The 27,170-nt window shown below is 41.5% G+C and overlaps 1 protein-coding gene and 1 long non-coding RNA gene across 15 annotated transcripts in view; one reads left to right on the top strand and one right to left on the bottom strand.

Annotated features, from left to right (window-relative positions):
• The window catches only part of IRF2 (interferon regulatory factor 2), a 39,861-nt gene that overhangs the window by 8,168 nt on the left and 4,523 nt on the right, over positions 1–27,170 (top strand). For 10 of the 13 annotated variants that reach the window (XM_064417856.1, XM_064417864.1, XM_064417863.1 and 7 more), the window contains 7 exons: positions 8,600–8,733; positions 9,651–9,758; positions 14,639–14,738; positions 15,349–15,525; positions 17,319–17,365; positions 20,830–20,941; positions 23,788–23,952. In XM_064417856.1, coding sequence (XP_064273926.1) covers positions 8,728–8,733; positions 9,651–9,758; positions 14,639–14,738; positions 15,349–15,525; positions 17,319–17,365; positions 20,830–20,941; positions 23,788–23,952 — 715 coding nt within the window. In that variant the 5' untranslated portion in view covers positions 8,600–8,727. The remainder of the gene's footprint in view (positions 1–8,599; positions 8,734–9,650; positions 9,759–14,638; positions 14,739–15,348; positions 15,526–17,318; positions 17,366–20,829; positions 20,942–23,787; positions 23,953–27,170) is intronic. The other 3 variants (XM_064417867.1, XM_064417868.1, XM_064417869.1) reach the window with 1 other exon arrangement.
• Positions 16,175–21,294, bottom strand: LOC135299207 (uncharacterized). 2 transcript variants are annotated; one of them, XR_010361248.1, is made up of 5 exons: positions 21,192–21,294; positions 19,943–20,062; positions 18,445–18,587; positions 17,556–17,642; positions 16,175–16,193 (listed from the first exon to the last, which is right to left on the bottom strand). It is a non-coding gene; the product is annotated as an uncharacterized LOC135299207 (long non-coding RNA). The 2 variants fall into 2 exon arrangements; XR_010361247.1 differs by lacking the exon at positions 16,175–16,193 and having other exon boundaries at positions 17,361–17,642.

The raw sequence follows: 27,170 nt of genomic DNA, 5'->3' as shown, positions 1-27,170 counted from the left end.
TGCATTCAAGAATATAAAAACTAAATTTTTTGGATGCCAGAACAATTCTGAGATTTGAGGTTGTTGAGAGAATATGAAGAAGTCTAACTTTGTTTAGTATAGTAATATTTATCCAGCTTAGATGAGAAATGAAGATGAGTTGAGTTGTCTCACTCTAGCTCAGCAGTATTTTAGGAAACTTCTGAGACAGAAGTAGTTGCTGCGGATCACAAAGTGAGGCTAATTGCTGTTGGTCTGTGGTCAACACAAAAACTTTAAATTAAAAGCACATTTTGTGACCAATCCTATTAACTATTCATATTCTGTATGTCCTGTGGCCTAGGAAAGAGTAGCATTTTTAGAAACAGGAGCATTAGATCGTATCATTTCAACAAGCATAAGTACAAACATTTAATACTTAGTACACTTTAAGTGCATATATTTCAATTGTGTGTATGAGAGAAAGATATTTCTTTCTAAAATTCTCCAGTGTCAGGCAGTATCTCTGTAATAACTAATTCAATTTCTTTTTTGTGCTCAACACATCTGTGTCTTTCATGGTGCTATTTTTGTAACTGTAAATAAGTTCATGTGACAGACATGTTTCCAGCTCACAGTGGATGATTCAGAGGATCCCAATCCCCAAGTCTGTGCCTGCCATGATCTGTCTGTAAAGAAAGTGTCTGTGTAATCATAAGAGTGTTTTTTACAAATCTGAAATAGTGTATACTTTTCTTAGAAGTGTAGAAGAAATTGCTTTGCTGAAAGGGCTATTTTTGCTTCTCTTGGTGAAGTCAGGCAGAGGTAGTTTGTGTCTTTTGCTGCTGGATCTGGGTGTTGGGCTAACAATTACAGCTTTGGGTGACAAAGGTGTAGCTGTGGGTTAGCTATTAACTTCAGTGGTAGAAACTGCCCTTGCCCAGACAATAAAATGAAAGCTTTAAGCAAATATTAAATCACACTTTAGGGTAGTGTGCAAATAGTTCTTGCTGTGTGTTGCAGAACATTATGTTATACAAACAAAGGTAGCTGTGGGAAACAAGCCCAATCCAAGCAAGGTGGATTATATCAGGTGCAGGTCATGGCCAGTGAATGTGAAAACTCTTCCTTTAACACATTTCTCAGTGTTTGCTATCTAGAATAATTCTTCTTTGCATCCCTGAGTACCTCTAAAATATCATTGGTCTTGCAATCCTGTCTGAGCCTCACAAACCTTCAGTGTGGGAACAATGAGATTAAGCACTTTTCTTTTACAATGGCCCTTTTCTAATGTATAGCACCCTATAAAGCACTCACCCTGTACTTAGGCAAAGGAATGTTAGGCAAGACACTGAGATAAAGACTGCCCAGGCTCTAAAAAGTACTTTCACATTTTAAGATTCTGATCCTGCAGGTATGTGCATGCATAATTTCCCACTGCTTTCAGAGGGATCCATGTAGTAAAAGTGCTTGTTAAAAGTTTTAGGGATGTCTCCTGTAAACCTAGTCGTGGAGCTCATGAGAATGCAGTGGTCTAACAGAACCAGACCTTGAGTTGCAGTAGTGAAGTGATTGTTTATAATTGTTTGAACTTTAGTAGCCTTCTAGTTTTCATCTTGGTGGAAAATTCTTTATGAATCAGGTGTCAAATGCTGAATTTTCCTGGTGACTTTAAAGAACACACAGAGTTTGGCTTCCATGTATTCCAAATGACACAGCTAAACAGCAGCAGCAATTACGTGTGGGTATTCAGGAGTGGATTTGCATGTGAGTGCTTCATTCCAGAATAAAATTGATTATTTTGAGGATAACTGCTCCCCAATGCAAGGAATTAATTACTCCCTGACAACCATGACAACAAATCTCTTGTTGTAAACAAGCCCCTCCCAAACTTGTCTGAGTGAAGTACAGGAACATCACCACTTCTCTTTTAGGCAGCATTTGAGAGAAAAATATTTAGAAATCCCAGATACTGAGGACAAATCATGGTCAGTCATCAGATGTAACACAAAGTTTAAGAAGAAAACAAATCAGATATTGGACTGATTATAAATAATCGATTTATGGTTGCTTTTGGGACTCCTGGAGGAGGTGGCAAGATGTGTTGTCATCCTGATGCCAGCAGATTCTGGCATCTCCCATCTTCACTCCCTGCAAGACCTGAGAAGAAAAATGAAAGAAACCCCCAGGAAACAAAGTATTCTTTTAAAGCTGAAACTAAAGTAATCATTTTGTATTGTCACAAGACTAGCAGACATCCATGCATGTGCAGATGAGCATTGTGGCAAGGCTACTGTGGAGATGGTCTTTAGCAATCTGTTAAAAACCTGGCCCAAATTCCCAGCTGCTGTAGGTTGCTGCAATGCCAGAGAAGAGGATGTGCTCAGCAAAAGACATTGTATTCTTCAAGTGTTGTGATGATGTTCTTCAAGTGTTGTGATAGATAGAGCCATCACAAGGGAAATTTCAGTGTGGGTATTGAGAGACTTAAGCCTTGCTTCATTATAACTAAGTCCAGAAGCAAAAAAAGGGCAACCTTCTGGGTTTATTGTAAGATGGATTTTCTTAAGTGAACTTCTAGTCTGCAAATCCAAGGGCTAATTTTAATGAGGCCTGAGATCACTCCAAAATAACAACTCATGTCTTTGCTGCTGCGGGAGAATAAGCTCTACATGGAAAAGGAAAGAGTGTGTTTTGATGTGTAACGTCTGAATCGCAGCCAGGGCATGTTAACACCCTTTGGGTGGAACAGAAATGCTATAGGGCTGATGAAACACACTCCATATACAGTATGAGTTCTCACAGAACATTTTCCTGGGCGTGTTTAACATGCAGTCTGTAATGCTGATTTCAGTACATATTTGAGTTACTTTTGCCTTTGTTTTCTTTGGGTTTTGTTATGTTTTCAGGGAAAGATGGGTTCGTTGTTTTTTGCCCTCTGTCACTTGAGGATAAAAGGGCTTCTCTTCACTCTACTTTGTAGAATCATTCTTGGGTACAGCAGCAGGAGAGGAGTGCATGCCATCTGCCTTGCAATGAGGTGGGCACAACCTGGACACTGCATTGCAGGGGCTTTGGAAGGTTGGGTATCTGTTGCTAGCATGAATCTAGCATGCAGCATCTTGATTTCCCAGGTTTTTCACCCCACAAAGCTTTCCCCTTAGCAGCTATAGTCCTGTTATAGCCCTGCCACATTTTGTTTGGGAACCTAGGGAAGCAGGTGAAGTATTGCCTGGTGGTTGCCTGTACAGGTTCTTCTTAATGGCCAGGGCATGCCTTACACCACTCTGCCCAGGACCTGTGCTCTACCACCCTGCCTGTTCTCCAATTCTTGGCTTTCTGGCCTTTCTTGATGAAGTTCCCTCCTTCCAGCAGGCACCAGAGTGAATAAGGTACCACCTTTCCTGGCTGCAGTGAATTCTTTCTTGGTGAAGGACAGGAAGGACAGTCTTTTCTACTGCCACCAAAACATTAGGAAAGAGCAGGAAAGATACTGCTGTTGCTACAATGTGGATCAAAATGTTACAGCCAACACAGGAGCTGGGTCTGTTTAACAGACTGACCGTGGTGAATACTCTAAGGGAGCTCACAGTAAGAGATGGTTAGTGAGAAACAAATCTGCCAGTGATGTCTCCCCCGTCCCTCCCTGTTCAACAGGGCATCACTGAAAGAATAATAGTAAGGAAAAGGAGGCACCAGTACGTGCAATTAAAAGACCAGAGAGCATTTGCTTTCTAACTGGCTATGAGTCCAGAAAGTCTGTTGCTGGTTTTTATGAGTTTTCTTGCTTGGTATTTAAGTGAGGATTTAACTTTGAATCTGTAACCCTTGTACCTCTAAGAATGGCAATGCCTACTTTGAATAATTTACTACTACTCTTTAATGAAGTGTTTTGCTGTTGGTTCCAAAAAAAGATGTGGGATAATTTGGGATTATCAGAAAGAAGGCATGTTCTGCAGCACCTGTGGTAAGATCCTCCTCCGCCTCATGGCAGATAGGAAAGGTACCAGGCAGAGGTCTTGTCTCCCCACACACCGTGGGCAGGGGGAGTTCAGGTGTCCACAGTCAAAACAGCTGAGTAAAGAGCACTTCTGTTTTCCTTTCAGTATCAATCTCACATTTCTGAAGTATTTCTGGGCAGATGAGTCTAACAGGTTTTTTTACCTGAGACAAGGCTCTATCCCTCTGATGAGTCTGACTTCTAAGCGGGGCTTTTCTTAGAGTACAGAAGGTGAAATCTTTGAAAGTGGTATTCACAGCAGAATAGCTGAAAAAAGTTGTCATATTGCAAAATCCTACATGAAGACAGAGTTCAGTCTGTGACCAAAGAGCAGAATTTTGCTCCAAGTACTGTTCTTTAAAAAAAGATCATGTTTCCGTGTATGCTGGAACAGTCTTGGCACAGACACAAATACAGAACCCAGTTCTCTGAATCCTAAATTTAGCATATGGTCTCATTTCAGCATATCTCTTTGGTCACACGGGATGATTGATGCTTTTCTTAACTGCATCAGCCTTAGTAAACAAAGAGAGTAGTTTAAAAGTTTATCAGCAAAGCACAAGTAAAGATAACTTCTCAAAAAAATAATATTGCCCGTTCTGTATTTGCAGAGAAAACATAAATTGATACCATGCAATATTCTGCACATATCCTCTGAGGAACAGATGTTTTTCCACAGCTTTGAGCAAAGGCTGTGACCTACTTCAGAAATGTGTCTCCAAGATCTTATCCCACCTTAACTTTTCACAACCGTTAGTAGTATTTCCATATACTGGCAAATCTTTTAACTAGGTATTTTGTGACAGGGAAGAAAGAATTGCTTTTCCAGAGGTTTTTTTGGTTTTGGGTTTTTTTTTGTTCCATAGGAATATACTTTTAAGAAGGTACCCACAGACACAGAGTAGCTTGTGGTTTTGGGATAACCTTTGTGCCTTTTCAGTTATCCAGATGCTGCCAGAGTGAAACTGAAGGAAAGAGAACATTGTGTACTGCTCAGATGTAATGCCTGCCATGCCATTGCTTTCACTTTCTGTCTACAGCTGCTGTAATTCTAGTGAAGAGCTCTTCATTCTCAAAGGTTACACTTTCTGTATGGCAGGAGTGTAATCTCTGTGAAGGAAAAAACAAGTCAGACTTACTAGAACGTTCTTGCAGTGAGTAGGGAGGGACTACAAGCTCTTTATCAATCATGGAGTGAAAATATATGTATATATGTATATGCATATTACAACCAGTTTATACCTTGTTGGGGAGTAGCCTTCACCATGTTCTTGAAGTTTCTCATTAAAAAAAATAGGCTGAGCTAACCACAGGACTAGCATGAATAGTGCAGTAATTAAAGTTTCAAAGATCAAAATAATCCCTCCATAAACTGTGGTGGCAGCCAGTCCATGGGCCTTGCTTCTTGTGTGGGAATGGCTCTTCACAGGCTCCCAGTGTCCTCCCTCTCTATGCAAATCCCAGTGAGCTGGGACTGGTGTCTTGCCCACTCATCACTGGTTTGGGAATAATTTTATTGATGTCTTCATGTCCATCAATATATTTAAGCTCCTACCTCTGAAACAGCAAATGCCCCAGACTGTGGTCCCCTCTAATATTAAGACAGGTGGTAAAAATAGAGCTAGAAAATAGAGCTACCAGTCTTAATACATTTGTAGGAGGCATGATTAAAAATAGTGATTGTTGAAAACTGGCTGTATTACTAAGAATGCCTTACTAAGAGTCATAGAGTGATATCCTAGCAGGTAGTCCTACTTACGGTGTCTAAATGAGAACCTTTTCAGATAGGGCAGAAAAATGCTTTCTTGGTGATTAGTCTTCCTTTCCCCCACCATGAGAAACGAAAAGAAAACACAAATAGGAATTATTTTCAACATAATGCCAAAAAGACTTCAACTTTGGATCTCTGGGAATATGAATCATTTTCCTGTGAAGCCTGCTAAGTTCCTGGATTTCTTCAGAAAGCTGACTATGCGAAGAGTAGTGTTAGCATGCAACAAAACTGGGATGTGACTGAAGGGTGATGGAGTGATGGAGTACCAGGTGCTTCTTTGCCACTGATGGAGCTGCTGCTGCCCCTTCCCTCTGCTGCTTCCTTTCTCCCAGATGGCTGTGTTCCTCTCCCTGGCTCCATCAATTGTCTCTGCAGTGTGGACGAAAATGGTGTCTAGTGACCCAAGGCAGGCATTAAGCCATTTTTCTCCTGATTAATCAGTGTGAAGGTTCGGGCAGTCAAAAGTAACCAGGCTTCTGGAGAGGTTTCCTTAGGCCAGCAGATGGGTACCCACAGCTCAGGAGATCACGGTGGCGGTGAAGCCAGTGGGACCTGGATGCCTTGGCAGCTCTGAAAATACTGTTATGTGCACCTGCCCCAGGTACAAAAAATACCAACAGCTGTGTGTAGCTTCTTCTAGGCGCTAATGTGCAGGGGAAGTGCAACATTGAGGCTGACCAGGAGTGGGAGATAGGTGGGTAAGTTCTTCTAGTTTTACAGCCAGCTCCACATTATAAATGTTGATATTTTGTTGTCTTTGAAAGGATTCACTGTTTCTACTTTTTTTCTTTCATCTGGGTAAACACTGGAGAGAAGCTGGCAAGAAACTTGGCATACCTAGGGCTCACCTTAGTTTCTGACTTTGTAGGTTTGTTTTATAATTGATATATTCTGATGAATAGTGAAGCTGATGTGGTGTTAGGTAATGGCCCCTGAAACTTTACATTTGTTTGCTGCCTATTTGGGAGCATTTCAAATGTCTTTACAAACTGGAATGATTCTTAAAGTCAGGTGATTTAATCTGTACTCACTGATGGACAGACTCTGGGTCCTCCCACCTGGAGCCAGTGGAATAAGGCTTCAAGTGTGCCCAGTAATGCCATTTATGGACAGATAGGAGCCACTTTTAAGGCACTGTAGATGCTGCTCTTTCTTTCTGTACAAATAAAGCATGCATTTGACAGCTCTGGATGGAGATATGGCACCTTCATTTCCCACAGGCAGTTACTCGGTAGAGTTTACTTGGTATTTTCATCAAAAGAATGTTGTTGACATGCAACTGACAAAAACCCTGCTACATTTTAGCACCATTGCTGTCCTAAGGCAGACAGGTCTGGGAATGTCTTCTGAAGACATCCAGCTTTATTTTCAGCAGCATGTGCTCTAAAAGGAGCACCGCGTAGGGGTTGTGTTTTGATGAGCAAAAGCATGGCTGTGCTTGCTCCTTTGTGAAGGATATAACTCTGGGAGATTCCCACTGTTCCTTCCAGCTGAACATCATTAGGATTATTTTTACCTGGGTTTGAATTTACTTTCAGATGAACAGGTCTTGGGAGCCACTCCTCTCTTCTCACAAGCCAAACTTCTCTCTTGATTACCTTGGATTAATTTGTCTTGGTGTGGGTGATGGATGGGAAGGTGTGTGCTGACAGCTGCAGTTGCTAATCCCAGAGGAATCCCAGGGTGCCTAAAAGGAGATGAGCACATCTCAGCAGCATCTACAGGGGAGCAGCTGGGGAAGCCCCCAGGGACATGGGAGGAAAGAGACAGGTTGGCTCAACTCTGCTGTTTTGGGCAAGACTGGCTTCCTTGTAGTAGCAATTGTTGACAGCTTTCTTGTTTCCTGAGATGTATTGCTTTTGTATAAAGGCAGCTTCTGTTTCTTCCATGTTGCCTACCCCAAGTGGAATTCATTGCTGCTGCTTTCAAGATGACTTTTTTGCCTTCTGTCTAAGTTGTTCATTCAGATGGGCTTGAAATTTGCCTTAGGGGCTCATTACCCAGAAGGTAAGGTGAGTCCGACTGCTAAATGGGAACGCTCATATTGAGTGTTGAACCTAATGCACAGTGTTTCCAGGAATTGTCTCAAAGTGCATCCATGCTCAAAGATACCTTACAAAGAAATGCATCTGTTGTACATAATTGTTTCTTCCTTGTCAGACAAATAAAAATGTGCTCATGTTTTTAGTACATTGCCATTTGCATTTTTCAGCTTTGACTCGAACTGTCATAGGGGAAGATGATAGAGATCTCCTGTACACATTCTGCAACCTGGATGAGGATTGTTGGTTCCAAGGGGAGGGAACCTGGTGGCTAAAAAATTGAACCCACATCACCCTTGCCCAGAAAACAGCTTCCCTCTTACACAGAGAGGGGATATGCACAAGGGCTTGTCTGCTGTTGTATTCCTGGGGTTGGCTGTTTTTTCATATCTGAAGTGAACCTGAAAGGGAGCTGAGCAGTTGCAGCCGTTTTCTGAGCTATTTTAGAAATTCTTAGTTTACTGCAAGAGGCTGCAGCTGAAGTATGAGTGACCAGCTTCACACAGTAGTAAACAAAATACTAATATGTATGCTAAGAGATTAGTGTGAGCATGGCTGCTGGTAAATTCTCTGAACACATCAAAGAACCTTATTGTTACATTCAGATTTTAATTCCTTATTAGTTTCAAGGAAATACATGTCCTCAGAGCAATGAGAGGAAACTTTGAACGTTTTTCTTCCTCTTGTGTTGGGTGTTGGCTTGGTACTGCCTAATTGTTAGTCTGTCCCATGCCTGTACTCCCATAGGAAGCGAGAACAAACCCATTTACATTTGTGTCATTCCTGTGTGCTTTCAAATTTTTCTTTCTCTTTTTTATTTTTAAGATCAAAGGTGACAAGAATAGTGGAGCAGAGAAGTTAAGAATGATGCAGAGAACACAGATGTGAAGAGCAAAAGAGAGAGGAAGGAGCTGAGCCCGGTGCAGAAGGGGCAAGCAGAAGCAGCAGCCTAAATGCAAGTACTTGAATGTGGAAATGATGGGTTCTAGGGTGCTTAACAGGCATTTAATGTGGTACTTTAATCTGCATCTAGTGCCAGTTGGTTAATGTTTTTAAAATTTTCTGCCTCAGGTTCAAGACTTTGGACTCTTATGTCAATAATTTACAGCTCTAAACAGGGAAGTGGCATCAAGGTCATGTGTGCCTGTGTGTGAGAGAGACACACAGGAAAAGAAGTCAGTTTAAGTCTTAACTGGATAATAGAAGGTGGCATGGTGTAGAGGGGTGTGTGAAGCACTCACTTCATAGCTGAACAGCATTGAAATGTAAAGTAACAGCTAAAAAATCAGTGAGTGGATTGATCAGAGAAAGCTGGACGGAGGGGGTCAAACTACTCAGCCAGAATCAAAGTGGTCTGCTAAACTGCTGTGATGTAAAATGTACTTTTACTAATTCTAGTCAAGTTCATGGGACTGAAACTGCCATTTGAAAGCCCTTTCATTAGCAGAAGCATCATTTTAGCTAGCACAATGATGCCTTCTGCATGTGTTATTTTTTCATTACATATTTTTGTCTTGGCAAAATAAGGTCTTCTGCAAATGCAGGTATGTGGACTGAAAAGAGGTGTTTCCAAGAGTGTGTTTTTCTTTGTGACTTCTGTTATCCCACCTGTATCAGCAGACAAACTTTTGCTGATATCCTATGTCATCTTCAGATGAAGGTTTTCCTAATACAAGTGTACCAGAAGAATATTTTCTGCCATAAAAAAGACTTTATCTCAGTTGCATTTAGGGAAGGCTCGCACGCTGTTCTAAAATAATGTTTATATTTATAATCATTCAGTGCCTGCAAAGCTTTAATAAGTGCACTGTGTAGAGGTGGAGGAGCTGGGAGTTCTGCCTGGCAAACAAGTAACCTTGTCCCTTGTTCCCTGCAGCTCCTTCCCAGGTGGGTGACAATGCCTGTCGAAAGGATGCGGATGCGGCCCTGGCTGGAAGAACAAATCAACTCTAACAGAATACCGGGGCTGAAATGGCTAAATAAGGTAAGGGGGGTGTGCATGCATGTGCTGAAGGGGAACTCGATAGCAGTGGCTGAGGTCTGCGTAGGTAAATCAGCTCATTCCTGGTTTTCAAAGGGGTGACAGGGAGGAAGGGCAAAGCTGAATGCTTCCTGCTGAACCTGTTCCTCCGGTCTCGCCTGCCAGATCTGAAGCGTCCTGCTTTGGCCTGGTGGATTCATGGCTCGTTTAAAAGCATTTTCCAGCTCTTTGTTGTTGAAGTGAGTGTTTCTGGAGACTGCTTGGACTTACTTTTTAACCTGGGAACACATTGTTCAACAAGTAGCATCAGAGGAATGTGTTCAAAATACTCTCTTGAGGAGGAAGACTATGTTTTGTGTTAGATTCTGAGTTGAAGCAACAATTTGCTGTTTCAGACTTATGTGACTTCTCTGATACTTCTCAACTCGGGAGAAAATAGGGTGGCTTTTCCCCTGCCAGGCTCAAACCTAATATCCCTGGTCCTGAGCTCTTACTAAGTGCTCAAGACACTTTATGAGTGCAGTTGCGCTCAAAAATGTCAGTGCCCAATTTGAATTTAAATTGATTGGTTGAGTAAAACCTAGGAGTGTGTTTGAGACTTTGAATAGTAATGAATTGTGGAAGTGTGGCATGCTTTCTACACTATGCAGGAGAGAATTCACCACACTGAAAAGCTTGAAGCTGTTTTTGCTACAGAGGCCACTTTATTATCAGAATGGGTGCAAATGCACAAAATCAGGGGCAGAAACATAGAACTTGCCTGTCTGGTTAAGTCACTAAGACAAATAATCTGGTATCCTCCCTGTAGCAGTAGTAGTTGTGGTACTCAGGTGCTCATTTTTAAAGTTGAGGAATGACAATTGAAATTACAACCTTTTCTTTCAGCTTTAAAAGCTAGACATGCTCATGACTATGAAATTATCAGGAACACTTTAAATTTCATCTATGAACCTTGTTTCTCAGTAACTTCCTGCATCAATGACTCTCATGCTGTGGCTGGGTAAATAAATATTGTTTTATCCATTCCCTTGTTAGCTGCACTGTGAATTTGAGTAGGTCCTTGTTCTTGCATAATGGGTCACAGCTGAAGAGGAGACTGGTTTTTACTGTTGTCTTTGTAATTTGAGTCCCATGTTCGGGTCCTTCTCCTTGAATATCTTTATTTTGGTGTTAGGTTTCCTACTGACAGTCTATGTCTTCTGTCCTTTGCTGGGTGTTCCTGCCTAATCCTGAAATAATTTCTCTGCCTTGACATTTATTAAACTCTGATTCCCCACTTCTACCCTCTGATGTGGCATCAGCCTGGATTGCCTTTGTTATGCCCAACAAGAAAATTGCACTCCTGAGCATTTCTGTGTAAAAACATTTGCACATTCATTCCAACAATGGATCATTAAACCAAAAATATTGCTATTTTTGCTGTAAATCCTGACCGTAACCAAAGGCATGCATGGAATTAATGAAGTGTCATGTATATCACAGCCTGTTCTATACCCGCAGAATCAACTTTACAGGCTGTAGTATTTTAATCAGAGTTTGGTAAAGGATAGTTCACAGTTTAGATAAGAAGGTGTGTCAGATTATCAAGGGAATGAAACTCATGTGTATGCACAGCTTTTAAGGAAATAAGGTTTAAACATTAAAGAAATTATTACCATTCTGGGTTGTCATTGGCTCTCTGTTCTTGGGCATGGGACTTTTTCTGAACTGAAGAAAGAATTACATTCCTCTCAGTTAGAAATGACAAATCAGGTACAGGTGACACATAATTCTTTCCCCTACTGTCAGTTCATCATTATACCTCCAGAACAAACCCCTCCTTATAGGGCTTAAAGCATAAATACTTGTGTACCTCTGGTGAAAATGTTATCCTCCTGAGTGGCATGAAGGAGAAAGGGTATTTCTTTACCTTCCCAGAGAGACAAAACTGGGCGGTGTTAACGAAACAACATAGTTCAGCAGAGGGGATGTGAGGAGGGGGAGTATGAGAGGTCAGTGTTCCTCATGGATCTGGAAAAGGAAACATTCCGAGCTGTAACAGAGAGGCAACCTGCTGCTTTGATGGATGCTTGGAGTATTGCCTTGGGGATGGATGCTGTTGTTTAACATTTGTCCTATGACTTTGTAGCTAATATATGGTCTCACATTCCAGCACTTGCTCCAAGTGTTTTGCAGTGCCAGAGTTCCAAGTGATCACAGATCACAGAATATTTTGAGTTGGAAGGGACCCAGGAGGATCACCAAGTCTTACTCTTAAGTGAATGGCCCGTGCAGGGATTGAAACCACAACCTTTGCATTAGTAGTACCATGCTGCTGTAACCAGCTGAGGTTTGATCTAGTTTACTTTTCATGCCTGTTTCTAAGAATGTCACAGATTTTCCCTTTTGATATTCCCAGAGTTTGGTTGCAATTCATGTTACAGTGCAAAATTTTTGTGGGTTGTGTTTTTGACTTTAGGTAAGGCTAATTTTTTAACAGAAACACAAGATTCCTACACCAAAGTCCTGTGATGGAGTGGTGGACCAGTCAGCACATGGCTTTCCAAGTCTTAAGAGAAAGCACTGATGACCTCTTCCTGTTAAGGGTCATTATTAGGCAGCACTGGCTGAAGAAGAATATAGGTAATGTTGGATAATGTGTGAAATATAGAAGTATTATTTAAATAGAAAATACCCAGGTAAACTAGAGCAGAGCACTCAACTACATGGTATTGATGTAATCAGCTGTCTTTGCAGGATTTCAGGGAAGATTAGATATTTCATAGTTGATGAGAAAACCTGTAATTTCTATATAGGTGTGTAAACTTATATATGTATTATAAAATTATTATACACATAGCTTCTATGATTTTGTTATTGTGCTATAATTTGGTATAATTCTTGTGCTTCAAGACATCTGGGATTGGGAAGAACTTTCTGTAATGAACAGAAGCACTGTAATGACCACTTAGACTGCTGTTGAGTGTCCTTGCTGCTTCTTTTGAGGCAGTAAGTACAGTTGATGATGACAGGATGCTATGTCTGGAGTCTTGTTCAGTCTGCTAGGTTTTGAATTATCATATGGTCTATTTTAATCTGGTCTATTCTTAAAGTTCTTGTTGATAGAAACTGTTTTCCGTTGAAGTGATGATTTTTTTTCCCATGCTTATTATAGTCTGTGAAAGAGAAAAGGCAGAGAAGCTTATTCTAGGTCTGATGAATACAGTGGTGTTGTGGACCACAAATAGTGGCTTTGAGGCTTTATTTTGACTGCTTTGAGTTGGGGAAAGTATCTCTATTAATGATTTACTTATATGTAGAGGGAAGAATAAAGAGGCAAAAGACATGTGACAGAAGTGATGTAGCTACATTAAGAAGAATATTGAGAGTGAGGTCTTGAGGGGAATGAGGAACATGTTAAATAACTGCTTGCACCAAATTAAAGATGAAGCCAAGCAAGAAGGGAAGAATGCAATTCTGAACAAGCAAATATGACAGAAAGGACTAAAGATGAATTGAAGGACAAAATGCAGGCTCAGAAGAAGAAAAGATCACATGGAAGGAAGGGAAATAAACCTAACCTTGGCATGAGTGAAATATTAACCAGACAGGAAAGAAAAGTGATTGTTTGGGGAAGGGGAAAGGATGAAGGATTCATCTCACCCAGCCAGATATCTACAATGCAGTCGTTTAAATGAGAGCTGCCTGTCTAGGGTTGTAGGTAGTCAGTAGAGAGAAATAGGCTCTTTTAGGGTGAAATTCAGGCAGCAGAGCTCAGGTGGCTGCTGCAGAAGGAGGGTGCATTTTGCCCTGGAAATACTTTTCTCTTCATAGACTGATAATTGGATGTGAACCTGCAGTGACAGAGTTTATAGTGCAAGATGTCTGCATGTGAAGCCAGATAAGTATTCTTGCCAACAGGGGAGAAAAAAACAAGTGTTGTGGAATGAGCTCGATTTGTATGGCTTTGCAGAAAACAGCATGAAGAGTTCTGAAGCAGCCCTCTAGGTCAGGACAAAGGAATTCATTACCATGTTGTATGACATAAAAGCACATCTGATCCAGCATCCTTCTGGCCCAGCATGCTGTGTGCTAAGTGCTTGTGGAAGGGGTGTAGGAAACATGTCATTCAAGCTCTGAAAGTCATTGAGCCCCCAGAGCTGGAGCTACATCCTAAAACTATCATCCTTGGTAGTTGCCAGGGATCTTCCATGATCCCTTGGGGAATCGGTTTATACTGACACCATGTAAGGCATGCCCTGATTTAGCTGTGTGTTAAAAAAACAAATTTTAAAAAATCCTTCCTTTGCATTTCTTTAAGTGCACTTTTCTTTAGTCTAAAGTTTTGAAACTAAAATGTGTTTAGGTGTCTTCAATGCACTTCTTCACATGAGTGTCTGTTTTTTTTTATCCTCACTGGAGAGATGTCTAATGCTGATATATTCTTTAGCTTGGCATACAAATTTGCAAGATCTCTTTTCTTCACCATGCTAGTATTTATTGGCTGAATTCTAAATCCCTTGATTTTGCTCTGCTCCTGTGGTTGTTTAGTTTCAGATATATTTTTGCTAACCATAAAAGTGTCTGTGCTGACAAAACCACCCTTTGTATGAAAGCTTAGAAATATGTAGTACTGCATGTTTTTTCCATGTGTCAGCTCAGAAAGCTGCCAGGCTCATCTTCCCTGAAGTGGCTTCTGAGTATTTCATACACTTGGACTGTGTTCTGCTTTGGCGATGCCAGTGGATATTTTCCTGCTGATTTCATTGATAGTGACACTGGGCTAGAAGGGAGCAAAACACTTGGAGATGCTGAAACTGTGCTTATAAATTAGTGACTTAAAATCATCAGAAGACTCCTCAAGTCTTTCAGTGTTCGCATTTCCTGTTTGTTTTGCCTTCCAGGAGAAGAAGATTTTTCAGATTCCCTGGATGCATGCCGCAAGACATGGTTGGGATGTTGAAAAAGATGCTCCCTTATTTAGAAACTGGGCAATTCACACAGGTATTGGCACTCTCTTTTTGCAGGACAGATTTTCACGTTGTTTTCCCTTTTAAAGTTACATTTTCCTTCTTTCTTGTCTTTGCTTTTACTAACACAGAGGGTGAACTTAAGTTTCCAGATTTGTGGGATGCTAAATGTCTTTTCAAGGTCTATGGTACTCTAGCTTAATTGAAGTGCCATAACTCATTTGCATTGAGGAACACAGTAAAACTTAATTGATTTAAATGTTAGCAATTGGGTTCAAAACTGTCAGGAGTAGAACACAGTCAGCACTTTGTAGACATAGAGACCCTTAGGCTTTTTATACCTTTCTATGGATTTGAGCCAGACATAATAAAAGTAAATACTGTGCAAGCTTTTCCACGTTGTTATGGAGTCACATCAGATCTGCAGTGCCCTGGGTCTTCCTTGAGTGCAAACCATTCATCATCTGTTCTAGAAATGTGCATGAGAATGAGATCACAGCGCTCTCTTGCAACCTCAGCTATTGTTAGAACGCTTGCCATGGGAACCAAAGGCTGATACCTTGAAGCTAACCTACGCTGTTATTAATTTGCCTCGAATCTTCAATCACATGTCATATGTGCCTAACTTTTGTTTTCTTGCTCAGGAAAATACCAGTCAGGAGTAGATAAACCTGATCCAAAGACATGGAAGGCAAACTTCCGTTGTGCTATGAACTCCCTGCCTGACATAGAAGAAGTGAAGGACAAAAGTATAAAGAAAGGAAACAATGCCTTCAGGGTGTACCGGATGCTGCCCTTATCTGAAAGACCTTCCAAAAAAGGTAGAGGGGAGAGCTTGTCCACATGAAATGTTGCACATGGTGCCCTGGCTGGGAAATGACTGGAACTTAGGAACAGCTGCATGCAAAATGGGCTGCATTCAGCAGAGAGGATCAATGAGATGTGATACCCCCAAACTGTTTATATTTGTCTGTTAAAGCTGATGGAGTTGTGTTCAGAATCTAGTCCCAAGTCTCCTTCAGTCAAGGAATATGATTAGGGGGTATTAGAGCTCAACACATTTAACTCAGTAGGGGTCATTCAGAATATGGTGGCAGACATTTTGGTATCTTTTTTCAAGCAAGGGTACAATTAAACTGGCTCTGTCTTGAGCTGAGTGAGAGCAGTACACTCACTCAGAACACTAAGCCACGAAACCACATTGTTAGTTACAAAGAGCATGGAAAACCAACTCACAGAGCACAATAGTGGTGAAATGGGAAAGCATCAGAATCCCCAAATTTAGGAATTAATTCTCCTGCCTGCCAGAAGAAGACCTAACTACCAGGTCAATCTCATGAGTATTTGGTTTCTTTCAAAGTGGAAACATTGCTTTATTTAGGGCTCATTAACTTTCATATGGCTTCCTTACTGGTTTATGCAGCAGAACAATGGTTTCCTTAGTCTTCTGTTATCCTGTGTTGTCTAGAATTTTGGATGAAAAGATAACCTGCAAACCAAAAACACAGTGTTCCTCTAAAATCCAATTCAATTCCCCTGTAGCTACAGTTTGCTACTTTCTTAGATTGAGAAGTGAAAGGCAGGTTTTGAGTTTAAGGTCAGTGTGACTGGAAATGATGAACCATGGCATTTTTGGGGCAGAATCATACTATGAAAGGAAGATCAATGTGCAAAAGGTAGAACATTTAATTTGAAACTGTTTCCAGTCTTTTGTCAATAGTGTATTTTGTATGTTTAGACACATTCCCCTGGACCATAACATGCCCCTTGGCAGTAGATTCGTGTAGGAGCAACAAAAGTTCATCTTTAAAACTGAGATTCTGGGAACAGGAGCAAAATAATCTGGTTGCAAACGTTTCTAATTTTCTGTGGTATCATGTAGTAGAGAGGGGAAAAGCTCCTGGGACATGTCTGTGCTGACACTGGGGCAGAGCTGAGCTTGCACCAGTAAGTCTGAGCTTCTACATCAGGTCAGAGCAGGGGCAGCAGCACTGGGTCTGCCAAGGTGCATGACATTTTGTGAGGGTCACATGCAGTATGGCTTTTGGGATTCCCAAGCCCATCATGATTGCATAAACCACTTTTGCATTAATTATAATATGTATTTCCCTACCAGGTTGCAACTATTTACAAAAATATTGGTTGAAGTTTATTGTGATGTCTTTTCACATTAAATCAATTAACAGTCTCCCTTTTCCTGTAGCTACAGAGAAAGCATCAGAAATGTGATGAGGAATATATTTTGATTTTTCTTCCCTTTAGGAATGTTTTTCTCCCCCTTTCTTTTTTTTTTTTAACAGGTCTTGTTTTTTAATTTGTCATTCTTCCATATTTTCACTTTGATTTTTTGACTGTGGTTGCTTTCCTTGGTCCCACAGTGGTTCTCTTTTGTAGCCTTTTAAAAAAGAAACACAAAGCCAGAGAATTCAAGGTGAATTTTTTGCTGCCCAGGTCTTAAGTGAAGGGTAAAATTAAGCAAAATGTGGTCTCCCTTAACTGAGAAGTCCTGCCATTTTGAGGCTCATTTTGGAACTATTTGTTGGTGAATGTAGAAAGTGTGATGGATAGCTCATGGCACACAGGACTTTATGAAATCTTCCTTCTGTTTTTGCAGGAAAAAAGACGAAATCTGAGAAAGATGACAAGTTCAAACAAATTAAGGTAAGAAGTGTCTGTTTAATGGTGCAAGAGCTTGTGAATACAATCTGTTGCAAATATTTTTTAACAGCCCCAACAGTATATTGTGGTGGGTACTTGCGAATGCTTGTGGTTTGGTTAAGCAACTACAGTTAGCCGGGATGTTTGGGGTTGTTTTTTTTGAAATGTGAAGGCTGTTAAAGCCCTGACTTACGTCATCAATGGACACAGCCCTTGTGTTACAATGCCTGGAGGTTGGAAAACTGGCAGTCTCAGCAATACATTAGCCACTTGTTTGTCTCTGTAAGGAGAAATACAGTAATTAGGGAAGGAATGCTTCTGAACAATAGAGCTACCTTTTGGAGCAATTAATTTCTGTGTGTAAAGCACTGGAAATTGATTTTCATTTAGGCAAGGGTCAGAGCTGCACCTTGTGCTCATGTTTTGTCAGTCACAAGGCCTCAGCTGTAAAGCTCTTCAGTTGCAGCCTGAGATTTCTGCTCGTTCAGAGCGTGGGCCCAGACTGATGTCTGCTGTCCCTGCGAGGCACGGTGTTTCCTACCTTTCACACCTCTGCCAAGGGCCTCTGCGAGGTGGTCAGTATTACACACCTGCAGGAGCTAGTTCACCTTCATTTTTTTTAACAAAAAAGCAAATCTCAGAGATTTCAGACTCTCAGCTTTCAGTAAAATTGGTGTCCTTGGGCTGTGTGTAGCAGCTGTGTCTACAGTGCAAGGGCAGCTTGGTCCCCTGCTGCTCACCCGTGAAGGGCTGTGCCACCCATGCCTGGGTTCAGGCTCTGCAGCCTCTGGCCAGGAGATTCCCTGGGTCAGGTGTACCCAGAAATGTGGGAAAAAGTCCTCCACTGGAATGGTTTGGAAAGCGGGTGCTGCCACAGCACTTGTGCAGTTACACATCAGAATGCTATGACTTTTAAATTGTCTTAAAAGACCCACTTGGTAACTGTCCTGTGTGGCTCATACAGCCACGTGTGCTTGTTATCAAGTGACTCTGGTGGTAGCTGATGTTCAGAGGCAGCCAGTAAAACTGCTTTGGTCAGAGCAGAGCAGTGTGCCAGCACATACACCTACTACCAGTGATACCTGCTGTTAGTTCTTGTGGCTCTGAGCTGGGGCCAGGCAGTATTCTTGTCTGTTCCCCCATCTGACAGATGTGTGCAGTGGCTAGCCTGGATTTGAAGAGCTGCTCTTCCCGTACTCTTAGGCTGACTGTTGAATGTTGAAGGCTGTAGTAATGAAGAAGGGTAGTAGGTGAATTAAAGCAAATGTACATTTCTGAGCATGAAAGATTCTTATAATTGCTTTGCTTGATGATTAGAATTCCTGAGATCCAAGTTGCATGTTTTGAATTGAATGCCTTACAGTTACCCTGAAAAATGTCTTATAGTGGAGCCCAGTGGGAGGTTACTCCACGATTTGCCTGGTAACTGCGGTGGGGTGATAGCAGCAGAGGGAGAAGCTAAGAATCTGGGCACAGATCTGCAAAGAGACTTCAGCACAGCAAGGGTCTTGCAATGAGCTTCCCATTGTTGGCACTGCTGGACCCTGTGGGCACCCACAGCAATTGCTGGTGGGCTGAGCTTGAGTATGGTGCTCAGGGCAGTCACTGCTTGTCCCTGTGCATGTGAGAGTCTTGGACCTTACCAAATCCCTGCTCCACCTTAGCAAAGAGGCAAGGAAGTCTCCCACCCGCCAGGTAGGTCTCCTATCACTGGGCTTTTGGACAAACAGAGTCTGTCATTACAATTCATTAAATTCTTTTTAAATGAATTCTCAATAATGGGAAGGAAACGGAAATGTCAGAACAGCCCAGATAAAACCACTCTCTTTTGAAACAAAGGACTGAACTGAGGCTTAATTTCTACCTTATCCTAGATGTATCCTTTAGACCATGCAGTTCCACATTGAGAGTTATTTTTAAAACCCTAGTGACAGCTTTCTCCATGCATTTAGCTTAGGCTAGACATCTGAACACTGAAAATTTAGGTGATTTAACACCAACTGTGCCAGTATCCGAGTCTCTGTGGATCTGGCAACTTCACCTGAGTTCTAAGATGCATATTTGTTTCTGAAGCTTGAAAGGGGCTACTAAATAAACTTCTCTGTAATCAAGCCTCAGTAAAGTTGAGCAAGTGCTGCATGCACAGTGTTTCCATGGGGAAACATGCTGTGTTTGCTGTGAATTAAAGCAAACAGCACCAGATACTCAGGGCTCCAGTGTGCAGTTGTAAGCTATCTCTGCAGTTGTGATCCTCAATGGATCAATAGCAGCTAATTTTATCTTTTCAAGCTCTCCAAGTCTTTGACCTGTGGGCCAGCATCTCATCAAAGACCTAGTTGCCATTAACACTTAACTCTCCACCCTTCTGATGTGCCAGAAATGTTGCAACAGGGTGCATGTTTGCCTTGCTTTAGTGTCTGGGAAGGTGCTTGTGTTGAAGTGACAATTCTTTTTGAGTAGATCACAATCACAGCATGTGACATCTGGAAAAATCCTATCACAGTGCCCCCAGTATTTTGTCCCAAAGATAACAGTTCAACAGTACTGGGATGGGCTGGCACTGCAGGTCCTGAAGCTTACCTTAGCCTGCCTTTGATGAGATGCTTTAGAGCATTGAAAATGAGCATGGTGTGGACAGCTCTGCATCTCTCTGTGGGTGTCTGGCTCAGCAAGCAGGGGACAACTTGCAGCCTTGCAGGGCTGGTAGAGTAGGAACAAAAGACTTTAGACATTGTAACCACTAAACCTGTGAGAGAGTCAATGCTAGGAGGAAGTTGCATGTGTAGAACAACCTTTTTAAAGAAATCCTGAGTTAATGGAATTAATTTTTTGGTGTCTACTCTGAAGGGATTTTTTTAGATTCCCACTCGAGTATATCAAGCTTACAGAGAGGCATTTTGTGGAAAGCTCAGTCTGTGTAGAACAGGTGGTGTTTTCCAAATGCTGTTGCCCTGTGGTAATGTTTATGATGTGATCTGAAAGGCTGTATTTAGTGTAAACACTTTGGTTTGCTTTCAGGCTTGCTGTAGAGAAAAATTAAGGCTAGAATTTAGTAATTGCTGTACAGAAACTAAGACTTCCTTTTAGAGAGTGCAAAGAGATAGAGCATATTTGGAAGGGACTGAGGATGAATACTAAATAGAGTACTGTTTTAAAGCAATGTTTCTTCCTTGTTTGTTTCAAATGTTAATCTCTTGTAGTAAATAGCTTACTGCTTCCTTGCTCTCTGAAGGCTTACTCTAAATTTGAAAATTAAAAATAGCTTTCCTTTCAAAGCACAAGATTTGGAAATGAATTAGTCTTGGGCTTCTCCTCAGAGAAATATTTGTTCTAAGACAGTGTCTTACAGAAAGCAGGGGGTATATGGCAAGCAGAAGTGATGGGATTTATTACCATCTCAGAACAAAGAGATGAGCTATCTCCTAAAATAAAGTAATCCTGACCCAACTGTACTGTTTTCATTCTAGCAAGAGCCAGTTGAATCATCTTTTGGGATGAATGGGCTAAATGCTGTCACTTCTGACTATTTCCTGTCCTCCAGTATAAAAAATGAAGTTGACAGTACAGTGAACTTTGTAGGTAAGTACTCCTATGCTTTTTTTTACATACTAAGTACAGAGGTGACTTCAAAAACCCTTCTGGTCTGCCAGACTTATCTTTCCATCAGCATTTTGCACTTCAGGGAATGCCATGGTTGCAGCCAGGTAGCCCCATTTCTCAGCAGCCTAGGCCATGAAAGATTGTGGATGCAGGCCAGCCCCACCACCTTGCAGAGACTATGAGCAGTACTGTGCCACTGGGGTGGCTCCCTTGAGAGTAAAGCACTTACAGGCACTCTTAGCTGGCTTCTCATGGTGGGGACTTATTCCACAGGGTAGTCCTCAGCCTTGAAGAGACTGTAGCCAATGTCATGTGGGAGTTAAACTGCAGTCAGATGACAGTTTGCCATTGCTTAAAGCAGAGGTTTGTATAGAATACCATTTTATTTGGAAGTTCAAACCAGCAGGCAAAATGTAGAAACTTGGTTCTTTTCACTGACACCTCAGTAGCAGAGATAGTTTTTAACATCATTGAGCTAATGAAAAGGATCATCAAAGACTGCATTTAGAAACCAGTACATTAGAAATTAACTGTCATCTCAGCATGTGAATAATTGGTCATCAGGAGAATTGGACTGGGCTTTTGACAGCTCTTTTTTGGCTAAGGTTGTCATTGCAGCAAGAGCTCCTAGTAATATGTCCCACATACCATTTTGTCTAGAATTCCACTTTTAAATATGACAAATATGTTAGTATTCTGCTTGGAGAGATGGCAGAAATCATGTGCAGTGACTATTTTTGATCCCCATTTTTTAGGCCGCAGGGCTTTGCATAGTCATTCCCCTGAAGTACTTGTGTGGCTGAAAAGTTTGTGAGTAGTTTGCTCTCTTTATGGCAGTTCATGTAATCAGCTGTTGCTTTGTAAGAGTATTAGAACATGCTCCTACTGTTAAAGCTTGAAGGAGTAGCACCATAGTGCTATTAGTGCTTCCTGTTCACTGACTGAGGATCAGGTAGGAAGCTGTCATCCAGTGTTGTTTAATTATTGAGATGTGAGGTGTGTTGCTTATCCAGACTGGAGAGAGAAGCTGTTACTTAGGATTGCAGGAAGAACTTTAATGTAAACAGGGAGGAAAAGGTAAAATAGAATTGTTCTGCAGACAGACAGGAAATCAGCTGGAGGGGATGAAAGACAAACAGCACCTGCAGAGTTTCTGACATGCGTGCAGCTCACTGGAAACTGTGGCATATTGCTCAAGTGAGCAGTAGTTTTTGCTGTGCATTTTATCTCTCAGGGTGGGTAAGAATTTTTCAGGTATTGAGGAAAGAGATAAAACAGTGCAGATGGCCTGCTCATTCCCTGAGTGGGTTGCGCAATATTCGTCTCTCCCAGATAAAAAATTAACTGTGTGTGCTCTTGCGCCACTCTCACCACACTCAATAAAAGCTGGTTGCTGAGAACCAGGAAATGGGAAATAAAGGTGACACAGAATATCTGAAACATAATTATAGTAATTGTAGTGATCAACTTTAAAAAAGTCTATCTGGTATGTATGTAATTTTCTTTATGCTGGCATTGTTTCTTAAAATACACGTCTAAGTTTTGAAGATTTTCCAGTGGTTTCCTGGCACTTCACAAAGCAAAATAATATGCAGCTTTTCCCTGGGAAAAATACTTGCCACTTTTCTTTTTCAAAAAGCCTTATGTAAAGGTAGAATGCAGAGTGAATTGTGTGTATAGACATGTGCATTCATGTTTCTCTTAGTTCATGCAGGAATAGATGCTATCTTTTGACTTTTTCAAATTTAATAATTAGTATATTCAGGTTACTTAACTGGAAAATTGCAAGATCTGTTGTATTTCATTGCCTACATGTTTTTCCCCTCATGGGTCAAGAAAAAAATGGACTGTTTGAACAATGCAGCATTGTGTTTGTACAGAATTTAGCCTTTTGTTCCTTGTGAAGCTTTATGTTCAGTGAAAAAATATCTGTAGTCTTTCTCTTGGGTAACTGTGGTTTCAGGTTAGCCATCCTCTGAGATGGCTCCATCCCTGTGCATTCTTCTGATCTAACTCGTTGGCTTTCAGTTCTGTGCTGGATTAATGCATTTGTGATGTGTTCATACAGCTGGGATTAAAGGAGGAGTTGTATAAGACAGAGGAAATTCTGTCAAGCAGCCTCAAACGAGTGAGATTCTGGCTTTTACCATACTTCTGCTTTGCTCAGTAACTTCTTGGTACCTTGGTTTGTCAACCTTTTTCAAAAGGTTGTAGTGTAGAACAACTAATATCTGTAAAGCATTTCAGGACACTTGGAAAACATCCATGGCTGCTTCACTTTATAGAAATAAGTAACACTCCTTTGATATTAAATTTCATGTGCTGTTTTGGTATTAAATATCCTGTGCCTGGGGGAATAGGAAACCCCTCTGTTAATAACTAACCAAACTGTAGCTTTCTGTCACAGACTGTGGGGATTGCAGTAGAAATTTATTTTCTGCATACCATCAATGACATTGCGAGGGTCAGTGACAACAGCCATCTAACTGAAGCAGAAACTTTTCATAGATTCATGTCATATGTACATCAGAGTCTCACAGTGTTTTGCTTGACCCCATGGCCAGGTTTTTGCATGCTAGTTCTGGTCTTCTGTTGTATAGTTTACATTATAGCATTCAGAGATCATGGGATGGTTTACAGCTTGCTTGTTGAGGATCACAGATTTCCTTTAGAACTCTTACTGAAACTTATATCCCCTGAAAGCAAGTGGTGGGCATGGAAAAAAGTGCTGAGACTATTGAAGACTCAGATGCTAAGCAGGCTCTTAGAGGTTCAACAGGGTTGAGATGTTATCAGTAACCAATTTTTTTGTTTCTAATCCCAAGTTGTAGGACAGCCACACCTTGATGGCAGCAATGAGGAGCAGGTGATAGTTACCAACCCTCCTGATGTTTGTCAGGTGGTAGAGGTGACAACAGAAAGTGATGAACAGCCCCTCAGCATGAGCCAGCTGTACCCTCTACAGATCTCCCCTGTCTCATCCTATGCAGGTAAGCAACTTGGTATTTCTTTACACTCCTTTTTCTGGAAATGTTGGGAAGACGCTGGGGAAAAGATGGCTCTTCCAGGCTAGCTAAAGAAGATTCAGAAATGTGTACCCATCTGCCTTCTGAATTGTTAATGAAACTCAAAAATGCACAGTCCTCTGCTCATTTCCTTGGGAAACAACAGATCTGAGTTTGGAAATGTGAGCTGCAGGTTTTAGCTTGTGAGTAGTGGAAAAAGAACTTTTTAGGTATACTGCAGAGCTCTCTTAAAGGGGGATTTTCAGTGGTACAAATGACATGCCTCCTGCCTTACCAAAGATCAAAGGTCTTTTTTGATCTTTGTTTACTCAGTGTCTAGCACAGTGTGCAGTGCTAAGGGCTGCACTAATGGTAAATATGCAGATATGGAACTGAGGGCCTGTGGGGAGTGGGTCTGTCTTGCTGCAGACTAGAAGAGCCATGTAGTGACTGATAAAAAGTGATCTTTCAAACAGCAGAGCTGTGGACATCTGGCTTCCAACGTCTGCCTGCCATCTGGATTCTGTGATACCTAAAAAGAGGATGAGATAACAGGCTTCCCCCTACTCCCTGTGAGGGTGGTTATGGTTTCCCTTTTCATCTGGCCCCTTATTTTCGTATAACTGTAGGAAGTCTTTGGCACTCATTTGTCCCTTATCCAAGTCTAACAGTGTGTTCAGAAGTTTCTAGGGGTGAACAGACACAAATGTACGTGTGGACATGCTATATAGAGTTCCCACAATCATATAAGTCTTATTTCATAGGAAGCAGGACAAAGTAGACATTTAAAAGTAGAAAAAGTTTCAGATCCAACCTGTCCTTTCTGTTTTAACATGGTGCTAATTTGCAAGCCTTAGGAGACTGGGTAGAAATACAAATGTCACCTTTTAAGGTAAATTTAAGTATAAATAGTTCTCCATGCATTTTATTATTTTACACATGGTTTTGCCTTTGATTTATTAGGCTGAAATTTCTTCCAGACACATTTTTATAAAGTATGTGTTTAGTAATTTTTATCTTTGGGCCCGAGTGAATAGTATGATGTTCCTTTTGGATTGTTTCCACTGTTAGTCTCACACATGTTGATAAACGATTATGCTTCCCAATGTGTTTAGTCTGCAATGACCAAAGCATTTAGAAGACCTTTGCAAAGCATAAGGCAGGGAGATAGGAGAGTGCTTGAATTTATTAGCAGAAGGGAGACAAGGCCTTTGAAACATCTTTCCTCTTTACAAATGCATCTTGGAAAACTTTTCCATCTATGTAAACATGACAATGATGGAATCTTTTATCTTCAGCTATAGGATGTAAATTCTTGAAATGCAGACAGAAGTCACTGTCTTGGTTTGGAAGTCATGGTGGTTTCTTGGAGTGGAATGATGGTGACTACCTTGACATGAGCAAATCATGACCTACCTGTCCTAAGGCATTGCCACCAGCCTGCGTAAGGAAAATGACTGAAGTACTTCTGCTATCCCCTTATGCTGTCTTAGTACCTTGGTGACCTTCAGTTGTTTTAACTTATACCCGGACCTGTTAGCCCAGAACTCAGATAAGAGTTTCATGCCACTGGCATGCTTTTGAGCACATTTCAAGGCAGCTCTGATGATCCTGGCTACTGTAGCTAGAGGCCAGTAGGAAGTGAAGTACTGCAAGAGTCTGTCCTGGGAAAAGTCCTATTGAATATATCGATGAGCAGAAGATATGTTGGAGACATGTTTGTGAGCTTCGGAAGTGACACCAAATAGGGCACACCAGTCGATATGTCTGAGGGCAGAGCCATCATCCAGAGAGTCCTGGAGAGATTGCAGGAATGGGTCAGCAGAAACCTTACGAAATTTAGCAAGGGCACATGTGAAGTCCTGTGCATTGGAAGGAAGAGATCTTTACAGCAATAGCGGCAGGGGCCGATGGTATGGAGAGTAGCTCTGCAGAAAGCTGGGTAGGCACTGAGCTGAGCGTGAGACGCCAAAGCACCTCAGCTACAGAGAAGGCCACCAGTTTTCAGGAGCATGGCCAGTAGATCTAGGGAAGTGATTATCCCCCTCTACTCCATAGTAGTTGCGCTACTTTAAAAGTACTGCATCCAGTCTTGACTCCCCATTGCAAGAAACTTAGAAACAAACTGAAGCAAGTGCAGAGAAGAGCTACACAGGGCATGGCCTTTCACTCTGTGAGAAGATAGAGGCACTGAGGCTTGTTCAACCTGGAGAAGAGATGGTTTTGAGGCTTTCATAGCAGCTGCCTCTACCACAGGGATGTTCCCAAGAAGGCAGAGCTGGGCTCTTCACAGCAGTGCATGGTAGGAGGATGAAAAACAGCAGGCTAAATTGAAACAAAAAAATACAGTCCAGCTGGATATAAGAAAAAGTATCCCTGTTTCACCATGAGGACAGTCAGGCAGTGGAGGAGGATACCCAAAAAGATTGTGCTGCCTTCATCCTCAGATGGAGGGAAGAAGGCCCCAGGCAACCTAATCTAGTCCTGTAGCTGGCCCTGCTTTGAGCAAGAGGTTGGGCTGTAGACTTCCTGAGGCCCCTTCCAACCTGAATTATTCCATGAACCACTTTGGTTTTTTTAAGGATATATTTGCTCTTGAGGCTGAAGCGAGGACAGAAGTCTGTTTGTTAGAACCCTGAAATTTCTAGAACACTCTTACGACTATTTCTGCTTTGCCTTGCTCCACACCGACCTGTATAGAACCACAGGAACTTTGGCTCTGTGCTTGTGGGTTTGCTCTGTCAGGTGCTACTGGCTGAATGGCAGGAAAGAGGATGACCATAACAGCTGTGCAGGAACAGTTAGTTGAGCTCTTCTAAAACAACAACCAAAAAAAGTAGCCAGATATGTCAGCTGTCCTACATAAATCTGGTTTATTTCAAAACACCTCTGGTTCCTTTCTGAGGTTACTCAGGCAAATGACGTGAGTTGCCCACGTGAGTTTTTTCATATATCCGCTGATGTCTATGAAATCCTTTTGGTTTTTATTACCAAGGCTGTTGTCAACTGCCTGTTGTGTTTGACACTGATTCAAATACCCTTCTTGATAGAAATAACCTCTCTAACTTTCCATGCCTGTGTGGCCAGCCTCCCTGGCTTTGCTAACTATAGTGCTATCTCTTACTCAGCATTTTGTTATGTATAAACACCAAGGATGGGTTCCTTTTCAGCTGCATCACTCTGTTTTTGTTGTGACATGCTTC

Source organism: Passer domesticus, chromosome 4 (assembly GCF_036417665.1).
Source record: "Passer domesticus isolate bPasDom1 chromosome 4, bPasDom1.hap1, whole genome shotgun sequence".
Classification (NCBI taxonomy): Eukaryota; Metazoa; Chordata; class Aves; order Passeriformes; family Passeridae; genus Passer; species Passer domesticus.
The sequence above is the reverse complement of the archived record's forward strand: the minus strand, read 5'-3'. Positions and strand labels throughout refer to the sequence as shown.